Source organism: Serinus canaria, chromosome Z, assembly GCF_022539315.1.
Source record: "Serinus canaria isolate serCan28SL12 chromosome Z, serCan2020, whole genome shotgun sequence".
In the NCBI taxonomy this organism is placed as follows: Eukaryota; Metazoa; Chordata; class Aves; order Passeriformes; family Fringillidae; genus Serinus; species Serinus canaria.
In genome coordinates, this window is record NC_066343.1 from 31,284,301 (window position 1) to 31,299,410 (window position 15,110).

At 42.4% G+C, this 15,110-nt stretch overlaps 2 protein-coding genes across 2 annotated transcripts in view; one reads left to right on the forward strand and one right to left on the reverse strand.

Annotated features, from left to right (window-relative positions):
* The window catches only part of PIGG (phosphatidylinositol glycan anchor biosynthesis class G), a 55,436-nt gene extending 49,441 nt beyond the window's left edge, over window positions 1-5,995 (reverse strand). The window contains exons 1-3 of the mRNA XM_050987049.1: window positions 5,755-5,995; window positions 2,338-2,543; window positions 1,157-1,366 (exon numbers count right to left, since the gene is read on the reverse strand). Of these exons, the coding sequence (XP_050843006.1) occupies window positions 1,157-1,366; window positions 2,338-2,543; window positions 5,755-5,914 (576 nt within the window). The 5' untranslated portion in view covers window positions 5,915-5,995. The remainder of the gene's footprint in view (window positions 1-1,156; window positions 1,367-2,337; window positions 2,544-5,754) is intronic.
* Window positions 1-15,110, forward strand: part of HOOK3 (hook microtubule tethering protein 3) — a 945,081-nt gene that overhangs the window by 483,445 nt on the left and 446,526 nt on the right. The window lies entirely within an intron of this gene.

Sequence of the window (15,110 nt, forward strand, 5' to 3'; positions counted from 1 at the left end):
ATTATCACTTCATACGTGATATATCATATCACAAGTACAACAAAACATCACAGTTTAGCGATGGGAAGCTCAGGGGTACAACAAACCCTAATCTCTCAACTCCATTTTTGCTAGTGTGCAAACACAAGAAAATGGTACTTTCTATGAGTAAAAGAACTGACAATATAGCGAGAAAGAAAAACTGTTTGAAAAGTATTGGAGCCTAACTCAACTGTTTTCATACTTTGATTGACAATACATTTTTAGTTGCATATACTTTCTTCAGTTATTAAAAATCCCTACAATATTTCCCATGTGATACTACTTTGCTGAGTCTGTATATAACTACCAAAAGAACGATAAAAAGCTGAGTGTTAATACACTATATTAAGACAGCATAAGAACTGCATAAAGAGTTAGGGAGCCACATAACCACAGATCTAGTAGAATGTTTGTACTATTTACTCCAGGTAGAAGCTTTTGCAAGTGTGATCAATATAACCAATTAACATGTCTTCCAATCCACATTAGACCTTTATAACTTCCTTAAATAATAAAATACTTCAGTCAAGAGCAGCAGGTCAATAGCCTGAGGTTTTACAAATCATAAAGGTTCAAAAATGAAGTAAACTTATCAAAGCATTTACTTTTCTAGTGTGCTCAGAGTAAGAATTATCAGAATTTACTTCACTTACTTTCTATGCTCCCTCTTTTACAACATAAAGAAATACTGCTCCCATTGCAATTACAAAAGTGATGCAATACTATAAAAGTATACCTTTGAGAGACCAAGCTAATATATTAATGGACCTCTTAAAGATTGCACTAACTAAAAATATCTGATAGCAAACTGAAAATGTGGATAGTAGAATTTTTAAACAAAGCAACTAGCCTGACAACCACAAGTTTTGTGAGAAAATGGCATGTTTAGTTAAATTATAGAGTAATAAATTGATGATTACTGTATCATCCCAACACTCTTTACACCAGATGCATGAGGGATTCAAATGCTTAGCTTTACAGCACCCACACCAAAATGACATACAAATTCAATTTCTACTTAATTGCCAGGTGAATATTTCAGAACAAGCGTAGCTTTACTCACTCATTCTCAGAAACTGACACTGTCTGTTTGTACTCACTTCATTTAACTCAGGGTTCATACAAAACCTCTCACCTCTGTGAAGTCTGACACAAAAAACGATGTTGTTCCATCATATTCCACAAAGTGCTTTGGGAACAATTTGACCCAAGTATCATCACCATAAAATATTATTCTTTTCCCAGCTGTTTTTGCCTGCCATATCAGATTGTCATCCAAGAGAGCTGGAGAATTGAGGTTCACAACAACATCGATGAAACCAGGTATGCTACCTGTCATCAAAGCCTAATAAAAGAAAAAAGAGACACATTAAACAGGAAACTTCCAGTGCTCAGAAGACAGTAGCAATGGGAGGAAGGAATAAGCCAGATGGAAGACAAATCATACTTTTGTTAAGGAAATCTAACAAAGTAAAAGAACACAAGTTGTCTTGCCACATAACCTCATCTGCCACAACACAGTGCTAGCTGATGTCCGTGACAACTGCTTTACAGAAAGTAAAAATATTAATGTCTCAATAATCAACAGAAAAAAGACTTTCAGTCTTTTCATCAAACAAACAGTTGATGTTTGCTGGTCATCAAACCGCCAAAAGACAGTTTAGGTGTAAGTAAACTGACTCAACATTAACAACAACAGTACCTTCAAAACAGTAAGTAAGAAACTTCTAGAAGAAGCACCGAAGCCCACCTATAAAGAGTTACCAGACTGTCTCTCCTTCACTCTCCTGCACTGACCTACCAATGATCACTCCCTCAGCCTCTTCAGTGCACAGAGGTGTTACTAAGATCTACCAGCCTGGATGATCTAGTATTTTGATGACACCAACATAATTCATCTTTTATTTACCTGGAACTTAGCAGAATTTCCTTTTTAAGCTCTTCAGCTCTATGACAAAACAATTTTATACTAAACTGGATTTTCTCTCAGAAGTTACAAGAACACAGAGAAATACAATTAAAATGTTCCTACACAGAAGACAACTGGAAAACTGGACAACTAAGAGACTACTACTTTCCCATGATTACATATAAAAAGGCTACATCAGTCATTTAAGCCTGGACTAGGGCCTTACCTATCCTTAACCTCTTGCCCATGGCAAATCAGGAGTCTATCACATGCGCTACTACAGCAAAGACATTCAGCCATAGGCTGCACTAACACCACACACTTCCTTTATGCCAACTCCAAGCATACAAAACACCTCATACTTCAAAAGCTATTCCAATGAAATGACAGGAAAAAATCCAACTTACCTTAATTCGAGGCATAGTCACAGTGGGTGGCTTGGCTTCAGCAATGAAACTGTAGGAAGTCCCTTTTTCAACAACTTGAGTAATATATGGCATGAACTGTTTACCTTTGGATCCAAACACAAAATCATCTCTCAAAGCATCGATCAGCACAATGACAACTTTTTTGAAAAGCGGTGGAGGAATCTTGGTCCAGTTAGAAACCATTCCTAAGCAACAAAAAAAGGACATAAAAAAGTCATCAAAAAAATTTACCAATGACAAGACAGAAGCTAAAGGACAACTTCATCACAAAAATGAGTGCTTCCAACTTCTTTATTAATTCTACACCCAGAAACAAGAAGCTGCAAACAGCAAACCTGAGAAGTTATCTGAAGAAGATGAGTTTTCAAGACATCCAGCACAGAAATAACACAACAACTCCAATACCACCTTTAGGAAGTAAAACACAATGTGAAAAGAATGTGTGACATGAAATTGAGAAAACTAAGGAAAAGCTTTGAAATGGAAAGTGTTCAAAGTAATAAGAAGGAATAGCTGCTACCTTCTCTCTTTTTACTTCAGTAAAGCTGAGCTAATTGTATCTGACAGACAACTTCTGTTAGAAAAAATACATAGCATTCACCTGTGTTAATACCCAATTTGCACATCACAACATAAACAATGCCTCTGTATGAAATCTCACAATGCCTCTGTATGAAATCTCACTGTATGAAAGATTACAAAGAAAGAGACAATTTCACTGAAACTTGTATGAAATAGATTTATGCACATTCACTCCCTTCAAGGTAGACAACTGTATGACAGGCTCGTTCAGTGATGGCAGCTGCAGGGCCAAAATCCAGTTCCAGAATTCCCTGAACATATAGGTGGCTACAGAAAAATGCTGCTGTGCATCAAGTAGTAGGCAACGCCATGCCTTCAAGCCCACCTCTTTCTCTTGCATGGACTTAATTCTGGCCACAGCAACTCTTCATCTGCATTGAACTTGGTCCACATGGTGACATTCAGGTCTTACAGCAGCATTTTTCTCCAACCTCTACATGTCTCATTTCTCTATCAGGAAAAAACACAGAAGGGCCAAATGGAAGCAGAATGTATCCTACCCACAGGCCTCTACCCAGATGCCATCATGTTGATCTGTAAATACATTATATAAAATTAGGGATTTTACAGTCCTTTAGAGTAAAGGTTTTTTTCTGCAAAAAGTGGTTGATAATTTGGACAGGTTGCAGATAATGGTGTGTTTAACACAGCAACATCAAAAACAACTTATGAAATTTTATTGGGGTACACAGATAAGCATCAACCAACTGACATTCACAAATTAGTTACTGCTAGTCATTTTTCCACATCAGGAAATGGGGGAGGAGGGCACAGCAGGGAGAAGAAGGAAATCTCAATAGCCACAAAATGCTGACTGCAAGAAATCCTAATTAAACTGATAATTTTGGTTTTTTTGGGACTTGAATTATCAACTTATCAGGTATGCTTTGGCTCTCCATGAATAACAAGAAGGCACCACCAGATGTTCTGTCAGTTACATCTTTCCCCTATCCACTGCTTAGTGCAAGACATCTTGCTGGACACCAAAAATGTTCAGATCACAAACACATATGCCCTACTCCTAACTTCCTCCGGCAGTGTGACTTATCAGAAAGTCAAAGTGTTGAGAAGTTCAAATGAATTTGGAGTCATTTACAAGCCATGTGAAAATACTTACTGTAAGATAGCTAAATCAACACATTGTCCAAGTCTTGCCACGCAGCATGCTTATTTATCTCTGCCAGGGTTACTTAGAAAACAGTTACTCTAAATGAACCTGAACTTCTGTGAAGAAAACCACAGGTTCTCTACCAAGAACCGACTACAATAATGTACTGCAAGCATTCAGTATCACAGCCTTCTTACAGACAAGACAGCATGCACTCAACAGCAGTCAGGACTCACATATTGAAACATTCAGGAGTTAAAGAAGCACTGGAGAAATATTCTTTTCTGAATAGATCTAAAGTAGGTTGAAAGCCTTCTGCATCATGGTTTAGTAAGCAATACTCTGCCTTTAGACATTATCATCCAGACATCACTCTGCAAGCATACTGTAACCAAGTACTACAGAAAGTAAATATTTTTCTACTGCCACTCCATTTTTGCCTACTGAGGCTTGCTCATGACATGCCTAAATTTAAACTGCTTGTAGAGCCCTGTGGCACACACTTCCACTCTTCAACACAAACCAGTCCTTTCAAAACCAAACTGTCTGACATCTCCTTCGCATCCAAACAAGGCTCCTTCTACATTAGTCTTCTGCTAATAATCACATGTGAATGTAATATTTCACTCACAGCAGCCTACCAAATATCTGTGATAGTCTTGGTAAACTCCAGCTAAAAATCAACCTTTCAGCAGAAACCAGATTTAGTCTGTTACCAGATTAGATTCTTTCAGTGTTCCTGATTAACCAATATCAGCACACCCCACTCTAAGCCACACAACCTTCTGTTCTCTCCACTGTGTCTCATAATTTAAGTAAGCCTGTCCCTACAAGCATAACATCACACACTTCAGAAGAATTAACAGTAAATATCAAGCAGCTAATGACCCAGTTTGGCACTTACAGTCCTGCTCCAAAAAGTTAACCATAACTTGGTGTCCCAATCAAGAGCTTTGTATGAGCAAAATACAACTTGATCCAGGTGCCAAGTGAACCTGAAGTTTTATCCCACAAGCTCCAAACTGGTGAAAAACAGTCTCTCAAGTACACAGTCCCCTTCACGTAACTTTAATACAATTTGTGCCTAAACATATGAGACAACTACTTTATTAGCACATCCTCTACAGGCTCCTTAAAAAGATTCTTGAAAATTCTGGTTTCACAAATTCAGCTCTGGAGTGGAGCAGGACCTGTAAAAACAGTGATTTCACAGAAACAGTGATGGATGGCAATACTGTACATATCGTAACCTGCATTACTACAGTTGCTTTGTCACTACTGAGGTGTTAAAAGTCTCACTGAGGTGTCATTAAGACACTCACACGCCACAAAAACACCACAGAAACAATGAATCTACGGCACAACACAGCCAGCGAATGATCACAGGAAAAGCGTGAGGCGTTTTAGATGAGGTGGCATCATGTAATGTAAACAACGTGCCACTGAACAGGACCGGGTATCACGGCTCCATCAGAGTCAGGGGGAGGAAAACAAAACGACAGGAAAACACACCTTTCAAAAAAGTGACAGCTGATACTGGAGGCTTTTTGACTGCGAGCATGTACTCCTGCCTGTGATCTATAACTATGTGAAAACCAGTTAAGTTCTAAACTACTCGGGAAACTGGTCTAGAAACACGAGGGCGCTACAGAAAGATGTTCCGCGACACCGAGCGACGGGGCGCGCCCGACAGCTGCTCGCGTTACCTGGGCCGGGCGGGGCCGGCTCGGCGGGAGGGTCGGCGCGGGCCTCTCTGCGGGGCACGGACCTGACGGGCACCGGGAAGAAACCGCGGAGGAACAGCGCGACGCCCAAGGCCTGCACGAGGAGGCAGGAGGAGGCGAACACCCCCGAGCGCAGCCGCATCCTGGTTCGGCACCGGCGACAGCGGCACCGACCTAACCTGACCCGGCCCGGCCGGCGCTGTGCCGGCTCTACGGGGCGGCACCTGCGGCGCGCCCGCCCCGCCCAGCCGGCCCCGCCTTCGGCCCGCCGCCCGCCAACCAGCGACCACCGCGCGCTTCCGCCAAGCCCCGCTATTGGCCAGCGGTCCGGCAGCCCCTCCGAGAGCGCGTAACGGCAACACCGAACCGGAAGTACAGCCCCTCTTTCCTCCCCCCACAACCCTCCTCACGAACCTGCCTCCGGCCTCCGCACCCCGCCTCTCGACCCGCCTCCGGGCCCGCCTCCGGGCCTGCATCTTGCACCCGCGTCCCCCTTCCTAGACTCGCCCTCGAAGTCCGCGTCCCACCTCCGCAATTCGTCTCTGGGGCTCACGCCCCATTACGGAGCCGGTCTCTGCATTCCAGCCCCCGCTTACCCCTCCCGCATCCCGGTCGTGCGTGCCACACCTGCGACCCAACTCCGCATCGTACCCCCTACAGCGTGTCCCGACCCCTCATCCCACCCAGCGTTCCAGCCCCTCATCCCACCCCGAACCCCGAGCCCGCGTTCCCCGGCGGGAGCGGAAAGGAGGTTTGACGGGTTGCTGCAGCAAAGAGTGCGTGGCAGCTGAGGAAGGAGTCCTGGACAGTGGCTGTTGCGCGTGTTTGGCGAGCAGAATCTTTTCCCCCGCAAACACACGCCTCTTAATAAAACTGGACAGTGGTATCTCTTAATCATTCCGTTGGAATGGAAATTAACTACGGCAGGCAGATCATGTCAAAAGACGAGGAGAAGTAAGTTTTAAACTTCATTTTTCTGAAAAAGGAAGCCGAAGACACTGTGCAAATTGAAGTAGAGTTTATATTGGTCCCGCTATGTATACTGAAATAGGAGGATAGCCTCAAAATTTCATTCTTCCAAAGAAAACTGCTCCTCATTTCTACCCAGGAAGTTTTTGTATGGCCCGCCACTGTGCTGAAAAGATTTGGCACGTGTTTCTGCAGTGTACACAAGTCTTTGGCTTTACCTGTGGGCGGCACGTTTTCCCTCACCTTACAAGCACAGCACCCTGCAAGCTGCACTTCCTCTCACACCTGGACGTGTCTCGTTGTGGTCATTCGGGACAAAGCCGCGTTGCCACAGTCTGCTGCTGGCATGGCACTTGTGGGTGGGCTGCGTTCCTGTGCTCCCGTGTGACCCTGCAAGAAGCATGTGAGCAGACTCCAGGGTGGTTTTCCCATTGGGTCTTTTCCCTCAGCGCAAAGCTGTTTTGTGAAAACACAGGCTAAATGCATTGTACTGTGCTTTGAGAAACGTTTTCCTGCTGCAGTTGGTCATTTTGTGGTTTTTCTGCCAGTTTCACTGTCCAGCTGTTATTTCTGGGCTTTGCAACACCTGCCACAAGGCCAAATTGCTGTGATGTCAGAAGCATGTGTGAGTGGGTTCAGGATAAAAGCTTTGTATTTGGCCTTTCACAGGGTCTCCAAATACAAAAAAGAAATCAAGGAGCCTGAGTCCTGTGGATTCATGCTCTTTACATATGAGCATCCCTTTAGGCTACCTGAGTGCTTTTTCTGGCCACTTTTACCACTTCATGCTTCTGCTGAGAATACTGATAGCATATTCATTTCTTGGGATGAACCAGACCCATTATTTTTGAAAGAAATTGCATATTTGTGGACACTGTTCACTTGGTTCTTTGCAGAAGCACAACTCTGAAAGCCCATGAAAGTTAGTATTCAGTAATTACCTTCAGCTGATTATGAGCAGTGCAATGAAATTCAGAAAAAACCATGCAAGGAATGTTGCTTGAAACAGTAGGATATGGCAAAAAGCAACTTTGGGCCATTGTATTCAAACTTTAAAATGGCTTTAGGTTGTATGCCTAGAAGTTACATTATTTGTGCGTCCAAGAGAAGCTGTATTGGTTGCATTTTTATGGATTTTTTTCCTCTCCTTTAAACCTTGAATTAGTGAGACTCTCCAACCAGAAACTAGGAAAGGTTGCCTAAAAAATACAAAGCAACCTAGTGTAGGCAATGTTTATGCATCACAGAACATCTAAGAAATGTCTGTCTTTTTATTTCATGTGTAAAGCTTACTTTCCCTTTCAGTAAGTGGAAATTCCCCAAACTGCATCTTTCTCCTGTCATTCAAATCTTCAAATTCCCACAGAAAATCAGAATTTCAGCGTTCAGGGAAAAGGATTTCTCTACAGACATAAAAAACAGTATCTAGCATGTGATTCACACTCTCTGGGACCTATCACTGGGTATTTACTGAGTACCATCACCATTTGGCAAGTTCTTGCAGCAACATGCTTTCAAGTCCATTACTGTAGCACTTAACTGCAGGGGTCAAATACAGGAAGAATCCTGAGCATTGTACAACACTTTAAATCTGTCTGTCTGTGAGTCTACAAGCATGTTACGACATAATATATTGACAATCACTGCTGTGCACTGCTGTGGCCATTTTACAAGCTCTTGGGTATAACCTCCTCTGTTGTGCATAACACATTTATGCCCTGAGAGCTGGTGATTTCATGAGCTTTCAGAGGAAGTGTTTGTGTGCTTCCCAGTTTGTAAGCACACAATCAGTGTTGCATGCACCAGTTTATGTCAAAGGCTGCTGGCTGACTTAATTAACCTTGGGAAGGTTGAAGGTTCATGCCAGAATGTCTGGAAAGGTGCAATATAGTGCACTTCATGTGATTCAGAAGGCTTTTGTTTCATCAGAGCCAGCAAACACTTTAGAACATGGTACAACCCATCCCTGTGGGAGATGAATTTGTATCTTTTCCTACAGGAGAGCATGTTGCTACTACTGCTGTTCTGAAGAGCCACTCAAGCAAATTTACATCTCTGTGTGTTGAGGAAGAAGAAGGAATTTAGTGCACTATGCAAAGCCCTCTCTAGAGACATTTTCCCAAATCTGCTGAGAAATCAGCAGACTGAAAGCTAACCGTGCCTCGTCTTCAACAGGCAAATGTAGGAACCAGTAGAACACATTTTGGGGAGTGTCATTGCCACCAGTATTTAAAGCAGCCAGGTGATATTGTTAGTCACTCTGGCATCCCTCGGGCTTTTCTTTACTGAGTAAACTAAGATAAGATAAGAAATTGTTGTATGCCATGAGGGAAGAGCACACTCCCTTCCAACAGTCTCCTTGTCCTCTGCCATCCCTTAGTGAAACACTGCCCATTAGTCAGCACTCAGCATGTCTGCTTCCCCAGCTCCTCTCTGGATTCTTTCACTTCTTATGTGTCACAATTTGACTAGAAAAACAGGCCCTATCTTCTCTCTCCTCTAGTTTCAAACACAGACAATATGCAGTCAGTTTTCTCAGTTTGTTTTTCTCAATTTTTCCATTCTCTTACTTAACTTTATTTTGAATAATTCCCTTGTAGTTTTGCTCTCAGGCCTGTCTACCTGCTGTTGATAAGTTCTGGATATCTGCAGCTCACCACCTTGCTTTTTGAACGGCCTCAGTTTTTCTCCTCTCTGGGCCTAATTTAACAGGATTTCACATCTGAATATGTGTGTTTATGTGAAACCTGCACATTTCTTCTGACACTGACGATGTCAGATATGTGAACACCTCATACCAATGGTTTAAACAAGTATCTCTGCTCTGTAATCAGTGATACCTCTTAAACTTGTCCCTAATACATTTAATATTGTATTGGGGAATACACAAGTGGAGCAGGAATATGGACGGTGGCAAAATTGGCATCTATAAGCAAAAGCAATCACTTTTACATGCAAAGGGTGTGAGGAAGAATTAATTCAAAATTAAGTGAAACTGTAATAAAAAATGAGACTTCCCAAGGTGATCTGACACTCTGAAAGCACTGTGATGTAGTTAGAAGCACTCTGATTCAGAAGGACTCATAGTAATTTTTTCTCTCCTATCATTTCTCCGTTCTTCAATACATGGCAATTTGAATGTATGTCAGGTCTCTGCTGTATTTAAGACACAGTAAAACATATAACAGAAAAGGTTATAAAAGACTGTCTGCTGAAGTGTGACTCTCCCTCCTCCATTCTGGTGCACTGCAAAGCCTCCAGAGATTTGTAGTTGCTGAGGCAAAAGACAAAGCAAAAGCCCTGCATTGTAAACCTGGCTTCTCAAATCTGAGACTAAACAGGAATTTCTTCACAGAGAAAAAAAAAATGTTAAGAAATAATTCAATAACTTTATCCGCATCAGATAATTGATTGTCTTTGTGTACACACGCACGTGTGCACACATGCACAAAAGTCTGCCTTCAGATTTAGCTGTTTTGGAAACCCTGCTTGCAGAGCTTAAGGGATTTGAGATTGAGGCAACCAGGGATCACTGAAGAAGATAACCCCTGATAACCTCTGAGCTGGTGAGCCGTAGGGAGCCAGAGCCTGGTTTGTTTCTGTAGACTGCAGACTTGTTACCTGCTGCAGTATGAGATTACTTGCTTTTGAAGCGGAAGCAAAGCTGCAGAGCAGGAACTAATTGGAGAAAGAAGCTGCTTGTTAATTTCCCCCAGAGCCTTACACTCAAAGCTTACATGGTTTAGTAACAGTATCTGCATCCCTCTTTCTCTACACAGGGTTGTACAGAGATGTAACTAGTCATTCCGGCTGAAGAAAGCCCTGGCTTTAGGGCTGCATTTGTGCACTCTCCCAGGCTGGTTCTTTCTGACCTATAGCCATTACTGGGGTCACTGAGCATGAACCTCATATGTGCTGCTGATTAGAATAGATCATAGGATGCTGATCCAAGGTAAGTTTTTCATTCAGTCTAAATGAACTGGTTAAAACATAAATGAAAAAGAGTAAAACCTCAAGGTAAACTCCCAAAACCATTTAAGTAGATGGACTGATTCTGGTAGTATTAGTGTCTGAAACTTCCCCTAAATGTCTGCAGACTCCGCAAGTTAGAGTAATGCCAGTCATCTGGCCTTCAAAGCAGGCACTGAGATGAGGAGCCAAATCAGGACTCAGATGGAGCAACATCTTTTCATGACACGTGAAAACTAACCATAATCTCTTTTCCCTACAATTTTACCCACTAATCTTGCTTATCTTTTACCCTCCTTTAATCCCACTTTCTTTCTTATCTCTCTCCTGCTCTTCCTGACAGCCTTAGTTATTTTTTTGGAGAGGTAATGAACAGGGAACCCAATGATACTAGGTTTTTCCAGATTTAATGATGACTGGAAACAGCAAACAGACATTGTCAGTGCCTATATCAAGGAAACTGCGTGTTGTGTAAGCTGACTCCCTATCAGGTGCCAAAACATCCCATGCAGAAACATATGCAAAACAATCAAAAGTTTGCATCTTGATTACCAGGGAATCCAGCAACTCCTCCCTGCAACTGCAAGAAAGAAACCAGACTGTCCCTTTTCCTGCTTAGCTGCTACTTCTCCATGACATTAGTACATTATACTCAGCATGCAGGTGATGACTTCAACTCCCTCCAGTCCCCCTTGCTTGCCTGATGCACCTAGTGCTATAGGGCTTTCTTTAGTCACATGGTCTTTATCCTCCTGAGAATTTCTCATGCTGCAGAAATCCTCTCTTCCTGTGTCCCTGCAAGGAATGGTGAGAAACAATGACAACAATGAAGTAGGAAATGTAGTTACATTCTTCCATGACATATGACTTTACTAAAATAACATTCCTAAAATATCCTAGTAAATAATTCTTTTTCTTCATAGTCTTCTTTCCCTTCTCTAAGCTAAAGCCTTTATTTTTAAGTGATTCACCTGCAGATGCTAGGTGTTCAATGACACTGCCTTTACTTACCTTAGGCCTAGGTATTTTTTACTAGCTAAACACTACACTGTATTAAAAAATACCAAAATATAACAGAAGCAATGCTTGTTTCAGCAAGCAGCTTCTTTGACACTTCCTCATGCACTTGTTTCCAGGAGAGAGGTTGTTGTGTTGCTTTTCACTGCAGGAAATTGCTGTGCTGTACCAAGCCAGCATCACAAGCCTGCTCATCTTAATGCTCAGACGATCTTCAACTGTCTGAGCTAAGAAAGCAGAGAGTGAGGAAGGCTGGCAGGTGTTGAGAATGCAGGCTGTTGGTGTGCTTGCTAGCTGAAGTGTGCACTTTGTCAAATTTCACACTGGATGGCCAAGTCATAGCCAAGGGAGAAGCTGAAACTATACAAGGGGCTTTAATAAGATGTGTTAGTGGCTGCAGGGAAGTCAGGAAAACAAAAAACTGTCAGCTGGTAAATTATCCAAAGCAAAAGTGTTTGTGATGGGGGAAGAAACAGCAACTTAGCTGTCTTTAGTCACGTAGGGTAATTAATCAGCATCGTCAAGCCCTGCATCAGTAAATTCTGAAAAAGGTTTTCAAGTGTTTATAATTTCAGGATAAATTTCTTCCAGTGCTGTGTACCTAGAATTTCTTGCTCTGATAGCTTTGTCACAGAGTAACAGCCTGCCATGCAGATGTACCCATTTCCTCCCCTGTGGGAAGAGTCTAACTGCTCCTTCATGGGTCAGAGCCATCATACCTGGACCCTCTCTCCTCCACACCGTGAATCAACTAGCTCTTCAAGACCATTGATTTTGGGGTTTTCCCAGCTTGCTTCTGCAATGGCAGAGTGGTGTGTTTTCTGGAGGGGATGCTGTTAGCTGTTGCCCACCCTGTGAAGGAGCATAGAGGATCAGAGGGAACTTGACCTGCCTGAATTGTCACAGGGGGCCAAGCCTGGTGCAGTGTCACCCAAGGGAAGTAAGATCCTGAGACAGACTGCACTACCACATTTCAATTACCTGTGTTCACACCTGACCACTGCAGCCAGGCCAAGAAAACAGTGCCAGGCAGAAAAACTAATCATCTAGGTTTTTCCAGAGTTTCATTTCTTTGTATGGCTGGACCTCTTTCTTCCTCCACCTAATTGAGCCAATTATCATGTCTCATGGACTCCTAAGGTCTAATAAGGTAGAATTTTGCTTTAGTACTTCTCTTGTGCCAACCGTGGGCTCCTTTCCTGTTGCATAGTGCCAACTCACACACCCAGGCGAGGTATTTCGACCTCTTTTTCTGGTTTGTGCAAAGGAGGGAGCAGGGTGTTAGCCCACAAAAGACTGGCTTCCCAATCATCAAAACTTAACAGCATTTGTACCTTTTAACAAACAAAGCATGAGCACTCATTGCTTACAGATTATATGACTTTCATTAATTAGTACTCCACCCCCTATTTGTCATGCTAATTAGTCTGCAGGTGCAGTTCTTCCCTCTGTCTGGCTCTGGGGTCTTTTTGCAGTAGGTGGTCACTGAGTTGGTGGTCCACTGCTGGAGTTACCTCTCCCCAGTTACTGCTCAGTCCTGACCTTACTGCTGGTGGCTGTCATCCAGACAGGCCATTCATCTTGGATTGCCTTCCCTTTTCCCTGAAAAGGACACTAGCCAAGCATGTAATGTTCACAATGCAATTGCTTAGTCATAACTGTCTAGCTACATCTACTGATCGACAACAACAAAAAAAAAATTGTGAAGTGTGATTCAGATCTTGAGATGCCCAAATCTTGAGGGGCTAGATATCACTTCCAGCCTTTCACTGATCCTCTCTACCTTACTCAGCCGCCTGTCTCCTCAAGTCATGCAACATTGCTGCCTCGCTGCATGTTTCTTCAGATGGACTGACAGTGACACATAGAGACATTATAAGCCTGTAAATCCTGTCTCTAGAGGAAATAAGTCAAGAACTCCCTACATCTAATTGCAGGCTGTTAACCTTATCTGCACTAGTAACCTGAAAAAGTTTCCTTGTCTGAGCTTTTTTTTTTTTCATTTCCAAGACAGCTTCTGGCATATCCATCAAATGAAACAAAGCTTAAGCAGGATTTCTCCCTTTCTGAGGCTGTTTTCAGTGCCTGTGTTCTCAAAATGCAGATGGAGAATGAGACTTGGGTCTTAGCAACACTGGAACCTGCTGAGCTTTTGGAAGATGTTCAAAGGTCACCAATGGTCCTGACAGTAGGAAAAGAAAAAAAAAACAGTAGTTTTGTGTCCATTTTAATAAATTTTGAAAGCTTTCAATGAGCACAAGAATTACTATAACCAAGAATCAAAACCTGTTGAGAAGATGAGATTTCTATTCAGCCCTTAGTAAGAATGCCTTCCTTGAATGCCTGTATTATTAGGACAGGTATCTACATATCCTCTTTTATTGAAGTAGAAGTCCTCCTTACACACTCTATTTTAAACTGCAGCAGACTCTACTGTGTTTAGTTATCAACATGGGCAGAACAACAAAACCATGCAGTGTAATAGGTACAACAGCAGGTCAAGATTTTTTTTCTTGTTTTTTTTCCCTCTGGTTTGTTTTTGGAGGGGTATTTTCCTATTATTTTTCTTGTAACAGTGATTAAGCTCAGTCCCAAAAACTCTTCAAGGAAGAATGAACAATGAAAAATCACATCTCTTTTTTTCAAGCAAAATGGCACAGGGAAATAAATGAAGGGGCTGCATCTCACCATTTTCCTATCATCTTACATGCTGGCTTCCTTAAACCAGTCACAATCCCTGTTGTTGTTATTTGGGCTTCTTAGATTGTTCCAAGAGGAAGAATTACAATTATTAGGAGGCAGTGAATTTCCACCCTCAGCATATTGAGGATCCCTTGTTCCCATGCCAAAACTTCATGTCATCCTGCTTAGCTCCTCTCACTACCAGCAGGTTTTTCATCCCCCTGCACTGGTAACTATATGGAGAAAACTGTCACCACACTTTGGGCCTTTTTGGCTATGCTGCACCCACCTAGGTTACATTTTGTCACACCGTGCCTCATTTCAATGTTGCAAGTGATCAGCGCTGCCCACCTGTAGGCAGTAGAAGAAGGTAGGTCCCCAGTGACCCTGAGAGTCTCTTTCCTCTCTGCTCGCAGTGGCCATGATATATCTGAAGATCTCCCAGCTGCGCCCCACCAATTCTTTGATCATTTTGTAACTGGCATGCTGTCATGCATTTTGTTCCACCTACATGACCTACATGACCTCTGTTGTATTTCTAGCTGAACACAAAGATTCTAGCTGCTGGTTCTCAGGACTATAATCTTATCACTTTGGATTACTAAAGCTCATGTTGTATCATTGCTCTTATCTCCTTAAATAATCCAGTTCTAAATCATGTGCCAAAAAATCACTAGTAAAAATGTAAACAAGGTACTATT